At 32.5% G+C, this 22445-nt stretch overlaps 1 protein-coding gene across 1 annotated transcript; it reads left to right on the forward strand.

Annotated features, from left to right (window-relative positions):
- Nucleotides 1–18220: 18220 nt before the first annotated feature.
- LOC111897791 (serine carboxypeptidase-like 51) lies at nt 18221–22132 on the forward strand. The gene is made up of 13 exons (XM_052764639.1): nt 18221–18506; nt 18605–18699; nt 18784–18891; nt 18982–19222; nt 19630–19673; nt 19778–19845; nt 19981–20086; nt 20481–20680; nt 20858–20927; nt 21013–21063; nt 21144–21196; nt 21277–21409; nt 21748–22132. The coding sequence occupies exons 1-13, from the start codon at nt 18374–18376 to the stop codon at nt 21856–21858; spliced, it is 1413 nt and encodes a 470-aa protein (XP_052620599.1). The 5' UTR covers nt 18221–18373; the 3' UTR covers nt 21859–22132.
- Nucleotides 22133–22445: the final 313 nt, after the last annotated feature.

The raw sequence follows: 22445 nt of genomic DNA on the forward strand, positions 1-22445 counted from the left end.
CTATTTTAATAAATTCCACATAATACTTTAATGTAATAATTAAAATAAATATAGTAATAAATGAATATTGATTTCATTAATGGACTTACCTTTTTATTTCAAAATTATCAAATTAAAGCGAATTCGTTGATTTTGTTTATTTATTTAAATATAAAAGAAAATTTATTTTAATAATTCATTATTTTTCTAATTTTTTTATAAATCCAAAGTTCTTAAATAGTTAGACCTCTATATTTTTTTTTAATTAACCCATATAATACATGAGTCTTCCACCTAGTAAAATCATATAAAAAATAAAATAATAATAGGGAAATGAATATATATATATATATATATATATATATATATATATATATATATATATATATATAGGGTTAGGTTATTTTGTTTTCACTATCTATTGTATGCATGTATGATTGATTCTGGACCAATCATTTTAGTTATTTTAAGAAAGTAATTAATTCATATTACATGTTGAAGATATAATGGATATTAATTACATTTTCAGCATTTAATATGCATTAATTACTTTCTTAAAATATCTAAAATGATTGGTCCATAATTAATCATACATGCACACAATAGATAGTGAAAACATTTGAACCTAAGTCTATATATATATATATATATATATATATATATATATATATATATATATATATATATATATATATATATATATATATATATATATATATATATATATATATATATATATATATATAAGGATCAAATGAAAACACCTAAAAGGTTGAGAACGCGTGAACAAATCTCATCCATCTATTATCTTAGTTGTAAGGCTATAATTAATTAGAAAATTTGTTATTATTAAAATGTTTAAATTAAATTAATTTGAATTAAAAATAAGAAAAGGGTATCATGGTAATTAATCATTCCCTTATTTTAAATAACTCCTAAAATCTCTCAATCTCTCTTTGTATAAACCTACGACTTCATCATTCACTCCACCATTTTCGACTTCATCTTTCTCTCTATACCTAGGGCACGCCTCCCTCATCTGTACATTGGTCTCAACCGCTCCGTCTAAATCAGACCCTCCTGGTGGTTATTCTTGGCAGCGAATGAAGAAGAAGAAAGGGAAAGAAGGAGGGCTCGGTGGTGGCAAATTGATCGGAAAAAGGAGGGGAAAAAGACCACTGGTTCTTGGTTTGATTAAAGAAAGGAGAAGGATGGAAGCAATAGAGCTATTGTCGATCTCAGAGGGGGTAGCGAGGGGATCATCAAGCAGCTTCCCAACTGCTTCGCATCTGCTCCGGGAGTTCAATACGAAGGGAAACGAAAAGACTGGTCCGAGGTGAGGGTGCTTTTGGTGTGGTAATACTTGACAAAAAGGAATGAAAAAGGGATGAATTAAGGGATGAAACTGAGAGTGCAACGACTCTTTTCTTATATTCATGTGTGGGCCTTTTTTTTTACTTTAGGGTTAAATTTGACTTGAGGCTTTTTTTGCCGACTGGTTGAGTTATTCTTCTGATTCCTCTTATCTCATTTGTGACACTCTCTAAGTCAACAATAGGTTTTGTCATGTGCCTCATTAGATCGGTAGCTATGATATTTATTTATGATTAGAGTGGTATTCATTATGATTAGAAGTGTATTCATTTGTGAATAATGATATATATTCATTTATGAATATAATTACAATTATAGGATTTCATATGTAATTTATATTTTGTTCATGTCTCATCATATATAATTTGATGTCATATGTGTTTTTCCAAATCTTTTTCATTTAGTTGATTGTTAATTGTATTTATTTGTTTATTTGACAGTGCGTAGAGGAAATCGAGATGCTTCTACAAACGGAGTGTTGGATCGCTAATTTACAACCAAACAATACAAAGTAGAAAAGATATCATCTTATTCATTTATGATTATATAATAATAATTAAATTTTTTTATTATAATTTTTTTTTATGTTGTATTCAAATGTGATTATAGAAAAATAAATATGTATTACATTGTAACCTTTTGTGTTATTATTTATGAATAGATGTGTAATCTAGTTATATGTATCCAATATGTTTTATTTTATTTATGATTATAGTGCATTGCAATTTTTCTCTATAAATTGTGTTATATTTGTTTATTATTATAACTTACTTCATCTATTCATTCACGATCACAACATATTCATATATGTTTTTATTTTTGTATGATTACACATATTCGGTTGAAATGATTAATTCATTAATCTTTTTGATATACTGGTAAAAAAATAAAAAATAAAAAATAAAAAACATTTTTTTAATCCTGGTAAAAACGTTTTTTTTAATAATCTGATTGATTAAAAATATATTGAATTTATTTCTTGTATTTAGGTAAAAAAAATCAATTAATTAGATAACATCCCATGATTATAGGAAGTAATTAATTATCTATATTTAATTACATTGTAAAATTCTTTTTACGTCCTTATGTAATGATTGGTATACAACTGTTATCGCGTTCTCAATCTTTTAGGTGTTCTAATTTGATTATCTCACTATATATATATATATATATATATATATATATATATATATATATATATATATATATATATATATATATATATATATATATATATATATATACACTAGCCATTTACCCGCGCCAAGTGACGGATGTTTATAATCTTTTCAAAAATTAGTTTCTAGAGGCGAATTTAAAACAGATAAAAATCTTTACCTTTTTGGGTTGGTTATATTTCATGTTTTTTTTATTGCGAATGTTAAATGGAAAACCGATTTTCATTTTTCCTATTTTTCTTTTGAAGTGATATTTGATATTTAAAGTTAGATTTTAATTAATAGTTACCATATTTATTAACGGTAGCCATTTAAAATCATAACTACTTATATTATTATACCGTAATTTTAAAGAAATATCTAATAATAGTCTAACAATTTAATACAAATATAATAACAAATTTTGATCTTTTACCATTTAACTCAATAGGAAATAATATTAATTATTTAATATTAGAAAAAATTACCAAAAAGAAAATTCAGAAACTAAAATAAATATTGATTATTTAACAATATATTCACACCAATAATCGAGCATGAATCTCAAAGCCATTTCTTGTAAAATTCAAAATTCCATAATCATTTACACTAATAAACTTATTTCTCACTATATAATGGGATTTACGACCACTCACCGAAGATTGATCACCATTTGACCAGATAAAAACCTTACAATAGTTGATCCCATTACTACCATAGTCATATTGTTTTTCCACGACCTTGGTGGTTAAAACAGATTTATGGCCAGAAGCAAAAACAAAAATGGCTCTTGAAATGACCAAAATTTCAAGCCAATGTTTCAAAATACACGTACAAAATAATAAGAAACGTAAAAGACTTTATTTTCTCTCCATATTTTGCTACTTGTATAATATTGACAATTTAAGTATTTCCTTTCTTTCGATCCAGTTCTTCCTGCAAATATAAGCAGAAAACATATAAAAATTAAGGAAGAGACTAATTGGAATCATGTAAGGCACCAGTTCTAACAATAAGTTTCTATCCACATTACTGTGACACCCAACAACAGACCACCAAACAATCAGATTAAGTATTTAAATGACAATTTTAGCCTTCTGTGTAAAATAGAAAATACAACGAAGATGTATGGACAAATCATAATTAAACTAAAATCGAAGAAAAACAAACAAAAAAACAAAGAGAATTCTTTGAAACTGGATCTAAAACATCAATTCCGTTTGTAATTCTAATTATACATGAAAAGGTACACACAATCAATCTTGATTTTCAAACTCAGAGAACCAATGTTCAATCCAGTTTGAATATTTCACTAATCCATGCCTTGTTTCATATCTTTTACTCTTTTTAGCTTCTCTGTCTTAAACTTTTGATCCAACAATCTTTTTTTTTTTTTGTTACAAATGAAGACCATAGTTGCTGTTAATTTGTTTTTTAGCCTCTGTTTTTATGAACAAACTATTTAGTTTATTCCCATACTAAATCAAAAGCAAAGTAAAAGCTAAAGAGGAATAAAAAACTTCACGAGTTGCAACCCCATGACTCTCATGGTTGAAGTTTAAATTTAGACAAATCACTTTCATGACATGAGTTTCTCCAAATAGCACCACACATTCAGATAACCATAAGTTTCCATTTTGGTTGAATCCTCTACATTTTTTGAACTATTTCTCCATTCGACAATTTCAGGTTGTTTCTTCCACTTGAAATCAAGATTAAGCCGCATTTTGTATGTTGATGGGAATACAACCAACGGAAAGCATAAAAGGACAGATGAATCACCTTCTACAGGGTTTCATTTTTATAGCTTTTTTTAAGTAATGGTAAGTAATGATTTTTTAACAACAAATGAATGCCATAACTTTACCAGGTGATGCATTAAAAAAGATCAAAACAACTTTGCTGTAATATGAAAAAAAATGAAAGTATGATGTTATAATCGAGAAATAAAATATGCTACTTAATGTTTCTTGTCGTTATAAAATCATTATACATGTTTATGACCATTAATTTTTTTTAGTTTAACAAATTTTGGAAAAGAGTAAATATATAGTAAAATTCAATCAAGTAGGATGCTATAATGCCTTTTAAACTACAATTGAATCAAGTAGGATGCCTTACAACAGATTCTAATGAACATATTTGAACTTGTTGTGCCCTTTCTTGGAACATCAAAGCCCAAGTTCTTTATCCTACATATGAAACCAAAAAAACAAATTTACAAAAATATATAAGTGTACTTTCAAACATCAATGCTTCAAAATGTATAAAATTATATCAGCACCTTAGAAAAAAAACTAAAAAAATTGAAACTGTAAAAGAAATCGATGCAGATTTACAGAGACTTCATATTATCAAACAAACATAATTATAAGCCATTGGAACTCAACACATCACTTGAAACACAATTTTCTGTCAAAAAATGTTCAATTTCTTAAAAAATATGGAGGAGCCCTACGTTAATTCTTAGAAAATTTTAAGAAAAATGGAGCAGAAAAGAAATACAAAAATAGAAAACTAAATATCTCAAATAAATAACTAAAACTAACCAAAACAGATTATCAAATGTTGTGCTCAGTAAAATCTCTTATTGGATATGTTACACACACCCACATCTTGTAAACATATAAAAGGGGTTAAACACAAGAAACATCTTTATTATAAGATGTCAATGAAAGTTGCATACAAAATTGAGACTTTTGAACATTAATTACAACTGAAAACCTTTCAATTGGCCATTACCTCGAACATACAACCCATTCCCATAAAAATTGGAAAAAGAAGAAGAAAATAAGCAATCAATGTTAGATTTCATTTAAAAATAACAAATAATTGGGAACTTACAATAATTGTATAAAGGCTAACACTGGCGATTCATCTTTCACTTCTCAGTTTACACCAATCTTCTCAGTTACACCAGTTTTCTCATACATACAATATAAAATCTGAAATTGCTTCTTGATTCTTGTACCTAGATCCAAATGTTCTGCTTTGTTCATGTTTTTCGTGGTTGTGAGAGAGTATACAAAGAAAAGTAGCAATGGTGGGGTTTTTTTTTGAAGAAAGAGTGACAAGGTTCTTCAGAGAAAGGGAAGAAAGAAGTCAGATATAGGGGAAGATTTGCGAGGATCGAGTGATATTTGTAGAGATAAGGGGAAATCAGTAGGGGGTTAAAGGGGATTGGTTCAAAGGATTGAAAGGACTTGACTTTTTCAACTTTAAATAGATGGAGCCGAGGGTATTGGGGGATTCAAATTTAAAAGTAATTCCTTTGTGCTAAGAATTGGTCGATGAAAAAGGAATTTCAGATTTACGTTTCGCGTTCACTATGAAGTCGAAGATACAGACCCTAACCAAGTAAATCGGTTTTTTACAAATGATGCTTTCTTTACCTTTTTTGAGACTGCAAGCTATGAATCCAACACCCTCGTATCAGAGATCGTAAAGGTGGTGATACGCACAGAGATAGCAATACAGGGAAGCAGATATATATGCGACCGATGTGAAAAATTGATGGTCTTGTTTGGTGAGGTCGTAAGTCTAGGTTCATTTTAGAGAGAAAGAGATTGTCACACCCGAAAACCGAGAACGGCGGAAACGTTCTAGGGCGGAGGACGTCATGTAATGTATCACAACAATGTAAACTGTAAACAATCAACAACATCATCAATTGCATTAATAGTATAATTGTTAAATACAAGTGTGTTCTTTCATAGTATAAAACAACATAATGAATAATCAAAATATAAGACGAGTCTTGACTGCTCCGTCTTCACAAAACCTGGTCGTCGTACCTGTCTATTTGTGACCCGAGGATACAAGTTATTTTGAAAGCGAGTATCAACAATAAAGCTGGTGAATTCATAAGTATTTATGTGTCTTTGATTTGTAAAACTGTAAAGAAAGACTTGTAAATGCTTGAAGAAAAGTTTGTATCAATGAACATGTTTGTAAGTAATTGTAAATGTTTGAAAATCCCATATTTCCTACTAGTATAAAAAGTAGTCTTCTACCAAGACCTAACTGTTTTGAAAGTGTGCATCACTGAAAATGTGACGGTTTTTCCCTTGTATAACTATTATTATTATAAAACTATCGTCTACCTCATCGTTTATGTGTATGTGTCACAATATAAAGGTAATAAGGAAAATAGTCTATCTATATCAAATATATTCTACCCCGTCGTTCATGTGAATGTGTCACAAAGTAAAGGTGGGAAGGAAAATAATATAATCATTTAAATATTATCCTTTAGTACTAGGATAATCACGACAGATTAACTTGTCGAATAATATTAATCGTAGACATCCGGCGATGTGCATTTTCCCTCTGTAGCTAACAGCGGGGTGTAGAATGGTTAGTCCCGTACTTATATAACAGTATCTACTCATATAATATGTAATAGTATCTCATCATATAGTATGTAATCGTATCTCTTCCTATAGTATGTAATAGTATCTCTCCATATAGTATGTAATAGTATCTATGTAATCGTCTCTCTCTTGTAATTGTATGTCTTGTAATTGTATGTATTAGTATCTCTTCTTATAGTATGTAATGTATTCGTATTTCTGTAATTGTAACTCTTCATATAGTATGTAATGTATTAGTATAGACTCATGAATGAATTGACTCTTGTGTGATTCCTTGTACTTGGAATAGAAGTAGTATCTCCTAACTATACCTATTATAGTTACTAGTAATGTACGTGTATAATCGAAGGTATACCTTTGCTACCCAAAGGTACTGAAGTAACTGATGGAACTTTTATGTCTACATAAAAGTATAAAGGAAGTTTTGTAAAACCTTTGAAAAGGTTAATGACTAAGAAATGATGACTTGATGTCAGTTTATAAAACGATTTGAAAGTAGTTTGTTTGCTAAGGCAGTCTTAAGTATAAGGAAAACCTTTGTTTGAAACACAATTTTAACAAAGTTTGAAAGGAAACATACAATATATAAGACAGTTTGATAAAGAGTTTAACATGTAAAAACGTTTTGGTAAGTCATTTGGAAGTAGTATATACTAAGTAAACAGCTAACAATGTAGTAAATCCATTTGAATGCTAGTTATTAATTAAATGTGATTGATATAATAACTAGCATGATTCAACTTGTATTCCCCCCATAAAGCATTTATAAATATTTAAATGGTTAATTAAGGGGTATGAACTCACCTGCAGTGAATGGATCGTATGGAAGTGTCGGACAAGAGTTTGGTGTCAAGTGAAGACTTAAACACACGCAATGATCCTAATAACATATAAAGACATATGTATATATATAATTAGTGATTATAACACTAATTAGACAAGTATAAACATTTTAAGGCATGGAAAACACTTTAGTCAAAGTGTTAGGAGGTCATTGGGTTGCAACAAAGGATTGCAAGGCATTGTATGTGAGTTTATGGTCAGTGGACCATACTTATTGGAGTTTACGGCCCAGGGGAGTTTACTCCTGGCCGTAAACTCTCTAATGGGTCTCCATTTGAGGCTTAAAGGCAAGATGTCTTGTGTGGTTAAGTGTTCCAAGTCTTAAACAAGAGGCTAGGTGAGTTTAAGGTCCAAGAATGACCTTTACATGTGTTTACGGCCTGGGGACCACTTCCCCATGAGTTTACGACCGTAAACTCATGGTATGAAGTACCAACTCGATGTTTGATGTCCCTAGTTCAATGGTGGTTGGTTCTAGACTTAGTTCCAAGGCTTGGTAAGGGACTAGGGTGCAATTTGCCCCACTTATAGGGGTTTATGACCCAAGAACATGTCTTGGTCGTAAAATCTTTGGATCTTGTGTTTCTTTGTGATTTCTAAGCTCTAAACATGTTAAACCTAGTGTACAATGAGTTAGAACAAGAGTACTTACGATCTAGGAGCTTGAATGGTCGTTTTTGGCCAAGAACACTAGTGTGTGTTCTTGGTGTTCTTGGTGAAACTTGAAGATCTACACAAATGGAATGATTTCATGGATTAAATCATGTAAGATCACTAGTTCATGTAAGATATCAACTAGTTAGGGCAAGAAACTTATGGGTTTTGAAGATCAGGGACGAAGATCGGGATGATATTTGAGAGGATTTCAGCCAAGGGAAAGAAAGAAGTGAACTAATGGCCAAGACTTCATCATATAGGAGGAGTTTACGGCCCACATGGAGTTTACGGTCGTAAACTTCCTTGTGGTGGTCATGAACTCCTTGTCAAGGGCTTTCAGACTTGTTCCTTGTGCTATAACTTCAGCAGATAAACCCCGACACTTATCCCTTAAGTATACAAGGCTCAGAACGCTCAAACAGACTCCAAATTGTGCTAAATGATAGCAGGATTGAGTTTGACTTTCAATGAAGTGTTTGACTGTAAAGGATAGAAAATTTTGGGTTGTTACATCATCCCCCGCTAGAGGGAATTTCGTCCCAAAATTAGAATTTAGGTAAATGAGTAGGTATGAATAACCGAGTAAAGAGGTGGGGATACTTCCTATTCGATTGATTCTCGCACTCCCAAGTGAATTCAGGTCCTCGGTTGGCATTCTAGCGAACCTTCACTAATGGGAAGCGGCTTTTCTTCGTTCGCCTAACCTCTCGGTCCATGGTCACTATGGTTCTTTCACGAAGGTGAGGATCTTGTTGATCTTGATCTCGTCAAGTGGGATTACAAGAGTCCTGAAGGAAAGGTACGCTTTCAAGTTCGAGACATGGAGGGTAACATGTACATTACTGAGTTCACGGGGTAAGTTAAGTCGTGGATGTTTCTTTGCGCTTTCTTACTACGTGAGTAGATAAGTAGGTCATCTATAAAGAGGATGACGAACTGATCCAAGTAAGGATGGTGTACTCTATTCATTAAGTTTACGAATACTACGGGCGTACTGGTCTTATCCGAGGGATATCACTACGGACTCATAGCGTCTGCATCAACTTTGGAAGATTGTCTTCGGGACATCCTTCACTAACACTCATAACCAGATGATATTCGGATCTCAAGTTCAATTCTGAAAGGTAAATCGTTCCTTGCAGTTGGTCAACCAATTCTTATATACGAGGCCGATGGTAATGGCTTCTAATGGAGATCTTGTCAAGATCTCGGAAGTCGGTGGACTTACGAAACAATCCGTCTACCTTCTTGAAGAATAAGATCGGAGCTCTCCAGGGCGAGGAGCTTGGTCTTTCAATTCCATTGCCGAGTAGTCATTAAGTTGTCCGGACGGTTCTTGTATCTCCATAGGTGTTAAACTGTAAGGCGATTTGGTTACAGGAGTAGTATTGGGTTCTAAGTTTGTTCACATGTCGATGCGATTACTCGTAGTCTTGGGCAGTCTCCGTCCTGAAGTTCATATTAGAAGTCATACATGGTTCATCAATCACAGTCTCGTGTATACGAGTCGTATATAATTAAGATTGAAAAGGTAGTCGAATAAATGATTCTTCTTTAAGCTCACATCCCAACGAGGAAAAGAAGTTAAAGTCGAATCATCAATTCTAAACCTGTAGAACCTTGATTATATACCACCCTTGTGTATACATTCTTCAACGATAAATCAACCGTACGGGTCTTTGGGTTGAACTTGACGTACTATACGAGTGCTACTTCGGGGAGGTTTGCTGAGGTTTCTTTGGAAAGGATAAGAAACATGAGGTACTCTACGCATGAGTACTTCGGAGTTCTGGAATGACGGCTTCGCTAGAAAAGGCGATTTCGAAGAAAGAGATTTACGTACGAAACTGGTATTGTGAGGATCGAATGGAATCAAGTTGTATGATAATATCGGACTTACTTAGAAATAATGACATTAAATTTGATCATAAAGGCGTTACAGACAAAACACAACAGTGCAACTTTTAACAGAGTTATAGTACTTTAGATTTACGACAAGACTATTGCTACGAACAAGGTATACTACAAGAGGCAAGTATACACAGCATGAGGGTCCCTTTATTGACGGGATCTCGCAAAAGATAAGACTCGAGTTGCACTAGTTTTAAACATTATAAAAGCATACTTAATACTGACGATTGGAAGTGAACCCATATTATAGTAGGGTACTTCATTGCCTTTTTCCATTCTGAGGTCAAACTCCTCCTGTCCCACCGTCATTCTTCTCTGTTGGGCAGTCCCTCTTGAAGTGTCCCATTATGCCACATAGATGGCATATCCAAGAAATTTCTACATTGGTGGTTGAAGTAATGTGTTGGATCCAAGTCTTGCAGTAACGGACGGTGTGTCCCTTTTTGTTGCAGTTTAAGCACTGCATTTCCCGACAAGGTCCATGATGGTGATAGTTGCATTTGTTGCACTTTGGGAGATTGCTAGCATACTGCCTGGCTGGGTTAGGGATAACTGGGATGGTAGTAGGAGGTACAGATGTCGTGGCCACGAAGGCTGCCATAGGTTGTTGTCTTTTGCTTGCCCCTTGGGGTGATTTGCCTTTAACTCTATCCCAGAACTTTTGTTTGTTATTCTTGGGCTTAAGATTCGGGGTGTCGTGGTAGTTTGTTACTTGTTGTGGTACTTGATCGTTACTTGGATTGGAATTATTGCTAACAATCCCACTAACATTTGCGTTGTTAGCATTAAGGTGAGTTAGAACAGCTGTCATGGCAGCTGAGACTGCAGCTTGAAAGGTAGCTGCATCAATCTGAAGAGTTGATGTTTGGTTGATGGGTTGATTAATTTTCTTCGGCGACATGATTCTGTTACTCGGAAGGAAAATGAATTCGTGAGCGATTATGGTTGAACCTAGATGTATTTCGATCGTTCATGTAAAGAGTAGAAGTATGTTCTCGAGGGTTTGACCTAAATCCCTATGATGTAGTCCTAGTAAAGAGTAGACGTATGTTCTCGAGGGTTTGACCTACATCCCTATGATGTAGTCATAGTAATAGTAGACATATGTTCTCGAGGGTTTGACCTGCATCCCTATGATGTAGTCCTAGTAAAGAGTAGAAGTATGTTCGTATAATGGTCTCAAAACGCTTGTCGTCCAAACCAGGGTTTTATTGGTTGGTGGATAACATGATCCAAACTTTAAAAGAGACTTGGAAATTATTCCAGAGTTAAATTAATATAGTCCAATAACTTGACTAGATGGGGTTTCAGATAGACTCCAATGAAAGTAAGATGAAAGTATTTGAACAAAGAGTGACACGAAAATTATCCGACTGTCAATATCATTGATGTTTAAGATGTAATACGTTTGGGAAAAGTTGACCTTGTAGTAGGTCTTACATCACATTTGGAGTAGAAAAGTATTTGACAACATAAAGGCCTAACTAAAAGTACTTACAGTACAAGATAGTTACATAGAAAAATGCCACATAGGACATAGACAGGAACACGGTTCTTTAAAACAAAGAAGGTAAGTAAAGCATCTCCTACTGGCGACTGTCACCCCTATGGTGAACCCTTAGTTCAGCTAGTTGACGTTCCATATCAAGTAGGTATCTTTCGTACACCCTCTGGCGTACTCAGAGCTCTATGAATTCGGCTCGAGTTTCAGCTAGTGCTTGCAGCAGGGTTTCATGGTATCTCTCAGATCTCTCACGAGTGTTTTCAAGACGATTGGTGCTGATGGTATGCATTCTTGCATCGGCATTAACCTCTTCGATACGATGGAGAGCCGTCCTGCCCTGAATTTTGTTTCGGGTAACTCTACGGACTAGGATTGGTAGGACTCTGTCTGCTGAGCCCCCTTCGCTTAAGTTGTAGAAGCTTCGGTCTCCATTAAACGACATAGGTTGATCTTGTTCTTTGCTCCATGTTTCCAATCATTCTACCCAAGGAGGCGTCGGGCCATGAAAAGCCGGACGTGGGTTAGGATTTGGAATGAGAGCTACCAGGGGTAGGTTATCAACCTCGGGTTCGGAGTTATCATCATCCGAAAGGTCTTCAGCATGATGATCATTCAAAGGGATTGGATGATCATTCTCGGGTTCTTCTTCAAACCATCCAGCATTGCCTTCGTTCGGAAGGTACGGGTTGCCGTGAGGATGGAGTCCAGCCATGTTATCTATGCGAGAATAGGGTAAGGAAATAATTATTAGACAAACTATCTAGATAATTATTTGATGATCTTCATTAGTTACATCAATATTTGTAAATTGCATACCAGTTATATGTAATCAAAACAGGATAGGCCTTCGAATAAGTGACCCTAACTCCAAATTCACAAGGAACAGGGGTAAAGCAAAAATTCATAGATTCTAAGTCTATGACATCCTAGTTACATATAACCTTGGTGTATACACTTAGCAACTATCGACTTAGTAATGAAGATCCTTTTAGTTCTCAAGTAAGTAATTATAGTAACACAAAATACTCCTATAGTATTTTAGACTTATGTTCTGTTCTAGTGTTCTCATTGTGGTAGTGTTGGTAAGTTTTTAGACTTGTTGCCACATCACAACCATTCTTGGGCATGTGCTAATCACTCCTCGGACTAGCATAGTTGATCAGGCTATGCCACTCCCAAGACTGACCATACATCCCCGAGCTTACTTGTGATATTCAACAATCGTAACACTTTTGTTCTTGTCATTGTGACACGGATTTTAGTATGAATGTAGGTATGTATGCTTAGTTAAATATTTTATTATTTAAAGTATAAACTCTTGGTCAGAGTATTTTTAATTCCATTGTATTTATAGTTAGTATATCTTTTATGGGTTGATATACTCAATTCACTATAAACAATGCTCTGATACCAATCTGTCATACCCAAAACCGAGAATGGCAGAAACGTTCTGGGGCGGAGGACGTCATGTAATGTATCACAACGATATAAAGTAGTAAACAAGCAACAACATCATCCATTGCATTAATAGTATAATTGTTAAATATAAGTGTGTTCTTTCATAGTATAAAACAACATAATGAATAATCAAAATATAAGACGAGTCTTGACTGCTCCGTCTTCACAAAACCTGGTCGTCGTACCTGTCTATTTGTGACCTGAGGATACAAGTTATTTTGAAAGCGAGTATCAACAATAAAGATGGTGAATTCATAAGTATTTATGTGTCTTTGATTTGTAAAACTGTAAAGAAAGACTTGTAAATGCTTGAAGAAAAGTTTGTATCAATGAACATGTTTGTAAGTAATTGTAAACGTTTGAAAATCCCATATTTCCTACTAGTATAAAAAGTAGTCTTCTACCAAGACCTAACTGTTTTGAAAGTGTGCATCACTGAAAATGTGACGGTTTTTCCCTCGTATAACTATTATTATTATAAAACTATCGTCTACATCATCATTTATGTGTATGTGCCACGATATAAAGGTAATAAGGAAAATAGTCTATCTATATCAAATATATTCTACCTCGTCTTTCATGTGAATGTGTCACAAAGTAAAGGTGGGAAGGAAAATAATATAATCATTTAAGTATTATCCTTTGGTACTAGGATAATCACGACAGAGTAACTTGTCGAATAGTATTAACCATAGACATCCGCCGATGTGCATTTTCCCTCTGTAGCTAACAGCGGGGTGTAGAATGGTTAGTCTCGTACTTATATAATAATATCTACTCATATAATATGTAATAGTATCTCATCATATAGTATGTAATCATATCTCTTCTTATAGTATGTAATAGTATCTCTCCATATAGTATGTAATAGTATCTATGTAGTCGTATCTTTTGTAATTGTATGTATTAATATCTCTTCATATAGTATATAATGTATTCGTATTTTTGTAATTGTAACTCTTCATATAGTATGTAATGTGTTAGTATACACTCATTAATGAACTGACTCTTGTGTGATTCCTTGTACTTGGAATAGAAGTAGTATCTTCTAACTATACCTATTATAGTTACTAGTAATGTATGTGTATAATCAAAGGTATACCTTTGCTACCCAAAGGTACTGAACTAACTGATGGAACTTTTATGTCTACATAAAAGTATAAAAGAGGTTTTGTAAAACCTTTGAAAAGTTTAATGACTAAGAAATGATGACTTGATGTCAGTTTATAAATCGATTTGAAAGTAGTTTGTTTGATAAGGCAGTCTTAAGTATAAGGAAAACCTTTGTTTGAAACACAATTGTAACAGAGTTTCAAAAGGAAACATACAGTATGTAAGACAGTTTGATAAAGAGTTTAACATGTAAAAACGTTTTGGTAAGTCATTTGGAAGTAGTATATACTGAGTAAACAACTAACAATGTAGTAAATCCATTTGAATGCTAGTTATTAATTACATGTGATTGATATAATAACTAGCATGATTCAACTTGTATTCCCCCATAAAGCATTTATAAACATTTAAAAATATTTAAAAGGTTAATTAAGGGGTATGAACTCACCTGCGATGAGTGGATCGTATGGAAGTGTCGGACAAGTGCTTGGTGTCAAGTGAAGACTTAAACACATACAATGATCCTAATAACATATAAAGACATATGTATATATATATATATATATGTATATATATATATATACAATTAGTGATTATAACACTAATTAGACAAGTATAAACATTATAAGGCGTGGAAAACACTTTAGTCAAAGTGTTAGGAGGCCATTGGGTTGCAACAAAGGTTTGCAAGGCATTGTAAGTGAGTTTATGGTCAATGGACCATACTTATTGGAGTTTACGGCCCAGGGGAGTTTACTCTTGGCCGTAAACTCTCTAATGGGTCTCCATTTGAGGCTTAAAGGTAAGATGTCTTATGTGGTTATGTGTTCCAAGTCTTAAACAAGAGGCTAGGTGAGTTTAAGGTCCAAGAATGACCTTTACATGTGTTTACGGCCTGGAGACAACTTCCCCATGAGTTTACGACTGTAAACTCATGGTATGAAGTACCAACTCGATGTTTGATGTCCCTAGTTTAATGGTGGCTGGTTCTAGACTAAGTTCCAAGGCTTGGTAAGGGATGTTGGGTTTTGAGCAATCTAACACTTCCTAAGTGTGCATGCAACCCTAATAAACCTTGGATCTATGTTTTCTTCTAAAATACATGCAAATAATAATTTACAAGGTTTCTTCCTAACAAGCATAGCATAAGGATTATTAATCATAAAAGTACTAGTAGAAATACATACCTTTTGATGATGGTTGATTGTTTGGAGTTTGAGAGCCAAGCACCAATAGTATGAATGCCTCAAATGGAATCACAAATCACCACAAACACTTGGAAAACTTTGAGAGAGTGTATACACACATAGAAAATCGGCCACACACACAAAAACACACTAGTGGCTATTTCATGCAACATAAGCATGCTTATATAGTGTGCATGGTTAGGGTGAAACCCTAATAACCCATGACCTTTCCTTTTCCAAGGATCCATGGGTTAAAAGCTCCATGGATCATCCATGGACTTCCATATAAGCCTAGCCCATTAACAAATGAGTGTTAGCCCACACCATATAAAACAATAGCCCACAATTTAATTAGTCTTCCTTTTAATCTCTAAATTAATTCATAATTAATTTAAGACTAAGACTAATTAAATAACTTCATATTAATATATTATAACTTACAATATATTAATAAACATATGTGTATAACTCTCATAAAATTATCCATAAATGGTTCGGGTGAAGTGCAACCCAAATGGACCATGCCGGGTCGGGTCAAGTATGTACCAAATAAGTTATGGACTTAGACACCTTATCCAACAAGGGACTAGGGCGCAATTTGCCCCACTTATAAGGGTTTACGACCTAAGAACATGTCTTGGTCGTAAAATCCTTGGATCTTGTGTTTCTTTGTGATTTCTAAGCTCTAAACATGTTAAACCTAGTGTACAACGAGTTAGAACAAGAGTACTTACCATCTAGGAGCTTGAATGGTCGTTTTTGGCTAAGAACACTAATGTGTGTTCTTGGTGAAACTTGAAGATCTACACAAATGGAATGATTTCATGGATGAAATCATGTAAGATCACTAGTTCATGTAAGATATCCTAGTTAGGGCAAGAAACTTACGGGTTTTGAAGATCGGGGACGAAGATCGGGATGATATTTGAGAGGATTTTAGCCAAGGGAAAGAAAGAAGTGAACTAATGGCCAAGACTTCATCATATAGGAGGAGTTTACGGCCCACATGTAGTTTACGGCCCAAATGGAGTTTACGGCCGTAAACTCCCTTGTGGTGGCCGTAAACTCCTTGTCAAGGGCTTTCAGACTTGTTCCTTGTGCTATAACTTCAGCAGATAAACCCCGACACTTATCCCTTAAGTATACAAGGCTCAGAACGCTCAAACAGACTCCAAATTGTGCTAAATGATAGCAGGAATGAGTTTGACTTTCAATGAAGTGTTTGACTGTACATGATAGAAAATTTTAGGTTGTCACAGAGATGATGATGGTTGGTTGATGAAGGCAACACCATGGCGGTGGCCAGTGGGTTGTGGGCATATTGGTGTTTCAAAAAAAGTAGAAAGAGGGGAGAAACCAATGGGTTTTTGAAGGCAAAACAAAATCGAGACTGATGGTGGTAAGAAAATAGATGAATGACGGTGTGGTGGTGAATTTCATGGAGGAAAATGGATATGGCGATTTGAATGAGTCTCCTGGTTTGAATAAGTCTTCAATATTTTAAGCAAAAAATTAGGGATGATGATGGCAACGACTATCATTGACCGAGAACGTAGGTAAGCTGGTATCAATTGATAATCAGTCAAAAAACAGATAAACAATCATCTCCTTAATCTAAGTTAACAAATTTTCGATTTCAAAGTCCAACCCTTTTCAAAATTTGCTGACTTTTTCATAAATGTTAACAGGATAAGATTCAATATATTTTAATGCATAAATCTATTGTATATGTTGCAGTAAAGTTTGTACCTTTTAAAATTCAACAATTAAGGCTAAATGCTTATTAAGGTGTATATATATATATATATATATATATATATATATATATATATATATATATATATATATATATATGTATATATATACTTTTAGATTATTCTATTATAACTAATTATTGTTTTGATATCGTATGCTATGAGAATTACTAAGATAATAAGTTATTTAGCAATGCGAATACGTTCAACCTTACAAAAATATCGTTATTTTCATGCATTCTTGTTAATTATTATTTATTTTTGTTCTCACACATCGTTTTTCATTCATTTTCATTCTGACAGAATACGACCCAATAAAAATTCTTACAACATTCTGACAGAAATGAGAATAATAATAATAAGTGTATAATAACGTTATAGACGATTTAATTAGTAAGAATGTGTGTTAATGACAATAGTTATGTATGATTGAACGTATTTATATTATCAAACAATATATTTTCTTTATCATTGTCAATAGAGAACTATAATTAACCAAGGAACCAATTTTTTTTTTTCAATTTTTAGAACTTATTTTTTATCAAAAAAACTAAAAATACAGAAATTCATAACTTTTTATCCTTTTTCCAATGATATAAAATTCATTTTTTTTAACGTCAAATTCACAATGTGAATCTTCGAAAATTCACAACGTGAATCCGGATTCACACGGTGAATCCGAAAAATATTTTTCACATTTATGAATTTAGATATTTTTAGATTTTTTTCGATAAATAATAAGCTCTAAAAATTGAAAAAAAAAATTTGTTTCTTGAAAAACCCATAATTATGGTTTTCTATATATATATATATATATATATATATATATATATATATATATATATATATATATATATATATATATATATATTCAATGCACTTGCAACCGGTGGTCGACGTTTTTTCTTTCCTTTGCTGTTTTTATGTATACTTAAATTAAGATACCTATTATGTCGACAATCATTGAAAGTTTTTTTCTTTTTCTTTTTTATAAATAAATAAACACTTGCACATCTATCTATGATATCATAATTTATTTGCGATTCTTTCAGCTTTTCTGCCAATGACAAAATTCCACCTTGTTGCTTTGACACTTTTTTCAGCTGTGCTGTTCTTCCTTTTCCATGGAGGATTCGCCATGGCTGCAGGGACGTCAGATGGATCAGAACAATGGGGTTACGTCGAAGTTAGACCTAGTAAGCTTCCATGATTCCATTCTCCTTAGATATCCCATTTTCCAAAATTCAATCTTCTGACATTCTCGTGTGTTGTTTTGTGGTGTTTTTAAACACAGAAGCTCATATATTCTGGTGGTATTACAAAAGTCCTTATAGAACGCAAGATTCAAACAACCCATGGCCTATAATTCTTTGGTTACAAGGTGGACCTGTAAGTACTTATGTTTATACAAATGCAAGAAAACAAGTTTTATTCTTCAAAAATGTGTTCGTGATTTTCGTGTGGGTTTTTTAGGGTGCGTCAGGAGTTGGGACTGGAAATTTTGAAGAGGTGGGTCCATTAAACTCTTTCTTGAAGCCAAGAAACTCTACATGGCTAAAGAAGGCAGATCTATTATTTGTGGTATGTGATTTTTTTAGTAGAAACTCTTATATTAAAGAATATTTATTGAACTTTAATGATATTTTTTATAAATTTTTGGTGGGAAATTAGGATAATCCAGTTGGTAGTGGATACAGTTATGTTGAAGACAAAAAGTTATTGGTGAAAACTGATGAGGAGGCTGCCATTGATTTAACAACATTATTGATTGAAATCTTTAATAGAAATGAAACCCTTCAAAAGAGTCCTCTTTATATAGTGGGAGAGTCTTATGGTGGCAAATATGCAGTCACTCTTGGATTGTCTGTTCTCAAGGCCATTGAAGATAAGAAGTTAAAGCTCATTCTTGGAGGTATACACGCTAGTTTTAATCAGGATTTCGTAAAAACATCTACTTGTTTTGCTATATTTTGATGGGAACTTTAACTTACCAAGAAGATTGCTTTTTTTAAGTGACGTATCTAGTATTCAATGCAGACTTACCATCTTTCTTGTGATATTACCAAAAGCATAAATGTAAATGCACATAAAAGCTAAATACATTTATTCAAAAACTCAATGTGAACTGTGTGGGGTACGTAGTTTTAAATTTTAATTCAACATAGATTGGATTCCTTGTAAGCACTCACAAAGTGGGCCATTAATGGGCCACTACTTGATATAAGTCGCATATGATGTTTTTGGACCTATTCTCACAAGTTTGTCTAAAAATAACGTTTGGTAACTCTTTTGTTAATGGATTTAATGATTTATTTTCAGGTATTGCATTGGGAGATAGTTGGATCTCACCTGAAGATTATGTGGTACTTTATTTTCTCTTTGTAGCTTGTTTGAACAAATATGAACCTCTAGAACATATCAAACATGATTTTAAATTTTCAAAAACTTTTGAAATTGGAAATATTAGGTATCATGGGGTCCACTTCTGAAGGATGTTTCAAGGATAGGCGGCAATGGCTTGATCGAAGCAAACAGGTTGGCCTTCCTCCATTGCACTCCATTAGCAACTGTGGGAATTGTGATGTTTCTATGTGTGTAATGGCTATGTTGACTTATTATTCCTCTGAAATTGATTGCTTTTTTTTGTGACAAACTCATCTCATGAAACAGTGTAGTAAAGGTAATAAAGAGACAAATAGCAAATGGAAAACTAAAAGATGCCACAGAAACATGGAGTGATCTTGAAAGAGTGATTAGTGCCAATAGCAACTCTGTTGTATGTTTTACTTTCCCCTTTTAAAAAAAGGTTAAATTACAAAACTAATAATAATAATAATAACTATATTTGGGTAGTTTTACGGTTTAACGATTAATATCTTAATTTTCCAGTCAAACCATAACAGTTTCATACATCTTTTCCTAATTGACAATTTTGATATGTTACATTAGGTTTCGCGAGTAATTTTGTTATTAAGATTACCCATGTAATTATCATTTAGACCTATTATATTATAATATGGTATTGTCTTAATTTTTTATGGTTTAAGTAGAATAAATAAAAGTGTTTAAACTGAAAAATTACCCAAATAGATTAATTTTGTGCAATTTAATTTCCATTCTAAAGAAACACCTTTTTTCAATAAAGAAATGATTATTTGGATTAATTGTAGGATTTTTACAATTTCATGTTGGATTCGGGGATGGATCCAGTGTTGATGACATCAACATTACTAATGAGAGGAATATCACAAAAGAGGTATTCAAGATATCTCGATTCATTGAAGATATCTCCAGGTATAGATAGTGGTCTTGGTCTCTTGATGAATGGTGCCATCAGAAAGAAACTTGGGATTATTCCAAATAATGTGGAGTGAGTCTATGTTTTATATATTTTTTTATATAACTTAAAATAAATATTCAGTAAGAAAACTTTTAAATTAGAATATATATATATATATATATATATATATATATATATATATATATATATATATATATATATATATATATATATATATGTGTGTGTGTGTGTGTGTGTGGATTATAGATGGGGAGGACAGTCCGATCTTGTTTTTACTTACTTAGAAGGCGATTTCATGCGACCGAGAATTAATGAGGCAAGATTTTATAAATCTAAGAACAATGTTTTAAAACTGGGAAAAAGTTCATTCAAAGATTGGTTATGTTTATTTTCTTAAATAGGTTGATGAACTCTTGAACAAGGGAGTCAATGTGACTATATATAATGGTCAAGTAAGATCCTTTTCCTCTTTAAAAGCTCGATTGATTTTGGGAATCTTTATTGTTGTCATTTTGGTGGGAATTTTTTGTAGCTTGATGTTATATGTTCAACAAAGGGAACTGAAGCATGGGTTGAGAAGCTAAAGTAACTTTTAATATATGTTTTCATGATCTTTATTCAATATTGAACTACTATTTATCCTTGAGTTTTCTTTGATGACACAGGTGGGAAGGGTTAAAGACATTCTTGAGTCTTGATAGAACTCCAATATATTGTGGATATGATAAAATGACAAAAGGGTTCACCAAGTCTTACAAAAATTTACACTTTTATTGGATTCTTGAAGCTGGTCACTTTGTAAGTTTCACACTTACACCCTCTATGATTTTAACTACTCACATATTACCACAATAACACTATATATATATATATATATATATATATATATATATATATATATATATATATATATATATATATATATATATATATATATATATATATATATATATATATATATATATATATATATATATCTTGCATCCAAATTCCAAACATCCTATATCAGTTGAATTAATAAATTGTAATACCATTTTTCTAACTTCTCTATGAATGATCGGTCATTTGAAAACAACCACTTTTACTCAAGAATATTATATTGAAATTGTTATGTTTTTTGTGTTGCAATATTTCAGGTACCAGTTGATCAACCATGTGTGGCATTAGAGATGGTGGGAAGGATAACTCATTCCAACGTGTCTACGAAGAAGATGAACTATAGAGAAAAATGGAAAATCATAAACTAAAAAGTACTTAAGAACAAAATCAAGAAAGGGAGAGAGGCTACTAAAACAAAAATATGATTATATTCTGTATATCAACTGAAATTTGAAATCACAATAATTACACAACATTTAAAAAATTAAAACTTTTGAAAATGAATTTAGGAGAAAGTATCTAGTATTTTCCTGCTTCATATATATATAGGAAATAGTTTTGTCTTATATATTTTATTTTGTAGAAGTTACCTCTTTCACAATTCATTTGCTTCATATATATATAGGAAATAGTTTTGTCTCATACATTTTATTTTGTAGAAGTTACCTCTTTCACAATTCATTTTATGAGCTTGTTAGTTTATTAAAAAACAGACCAAAGTTTAATTTTAAGTGAAATGTTGTTGATAAATTGAGGTATATATTTTGATTTGAGAGAAACCAGGGGGTATGCCCATGCTCCATGTCGGACGGATGGTCTTGTTTTTGTTTCCAATGTGTTTCTCTCTTATTTTTTCTGGTATTAATCTACTGAAGCTGTTTTCGCTTATCCTATTGCATTATAAAGAAAATTTGTTCTGAATTTTCGCCTTCAAGATAAAGCTTGTCTTAGTTTC

The sequence above is a fragment of the Lactuca sativa genome, chromosome 6, assembly GCF_002870075.4.
Source record: "Lactuca sativa cultivar Salinas chromosome 6, Lsat_Salinas_v11, whole genome shotgun sequence".
Lineage (NCBI taxonomy): Eukaryota > Viridiplantae > Streptophyta > Magnoliopsida > Asterales > Asteraceae > Lactuca > Lactuca sativa.

Bases quoted from the DNA above. Each gene is read 5' to 3' on its own strand.
- LOC111897791 (XM_052764639.1), top strand. From the start codon at position 18,374: ATGACAAAATTCCACCTTGTTGCTTTGACACTTTTTTCAGCTGTGCTG. The intron at 18,700-18,783 runs GTAAGTACTTAT...TGGGTTTTTTAG, and splicing joins TTTGGTTACAAGGTGGACCT to GGTGCGTCAGGAGTTGGGAC. The intron at 18,892-18,981 runs GTATGTGATTTT...GTGGGAAATTAG, and splicing joins AGGCAGATCTATTATTTGTG to GATAATCCAGTTGGTAGTGG.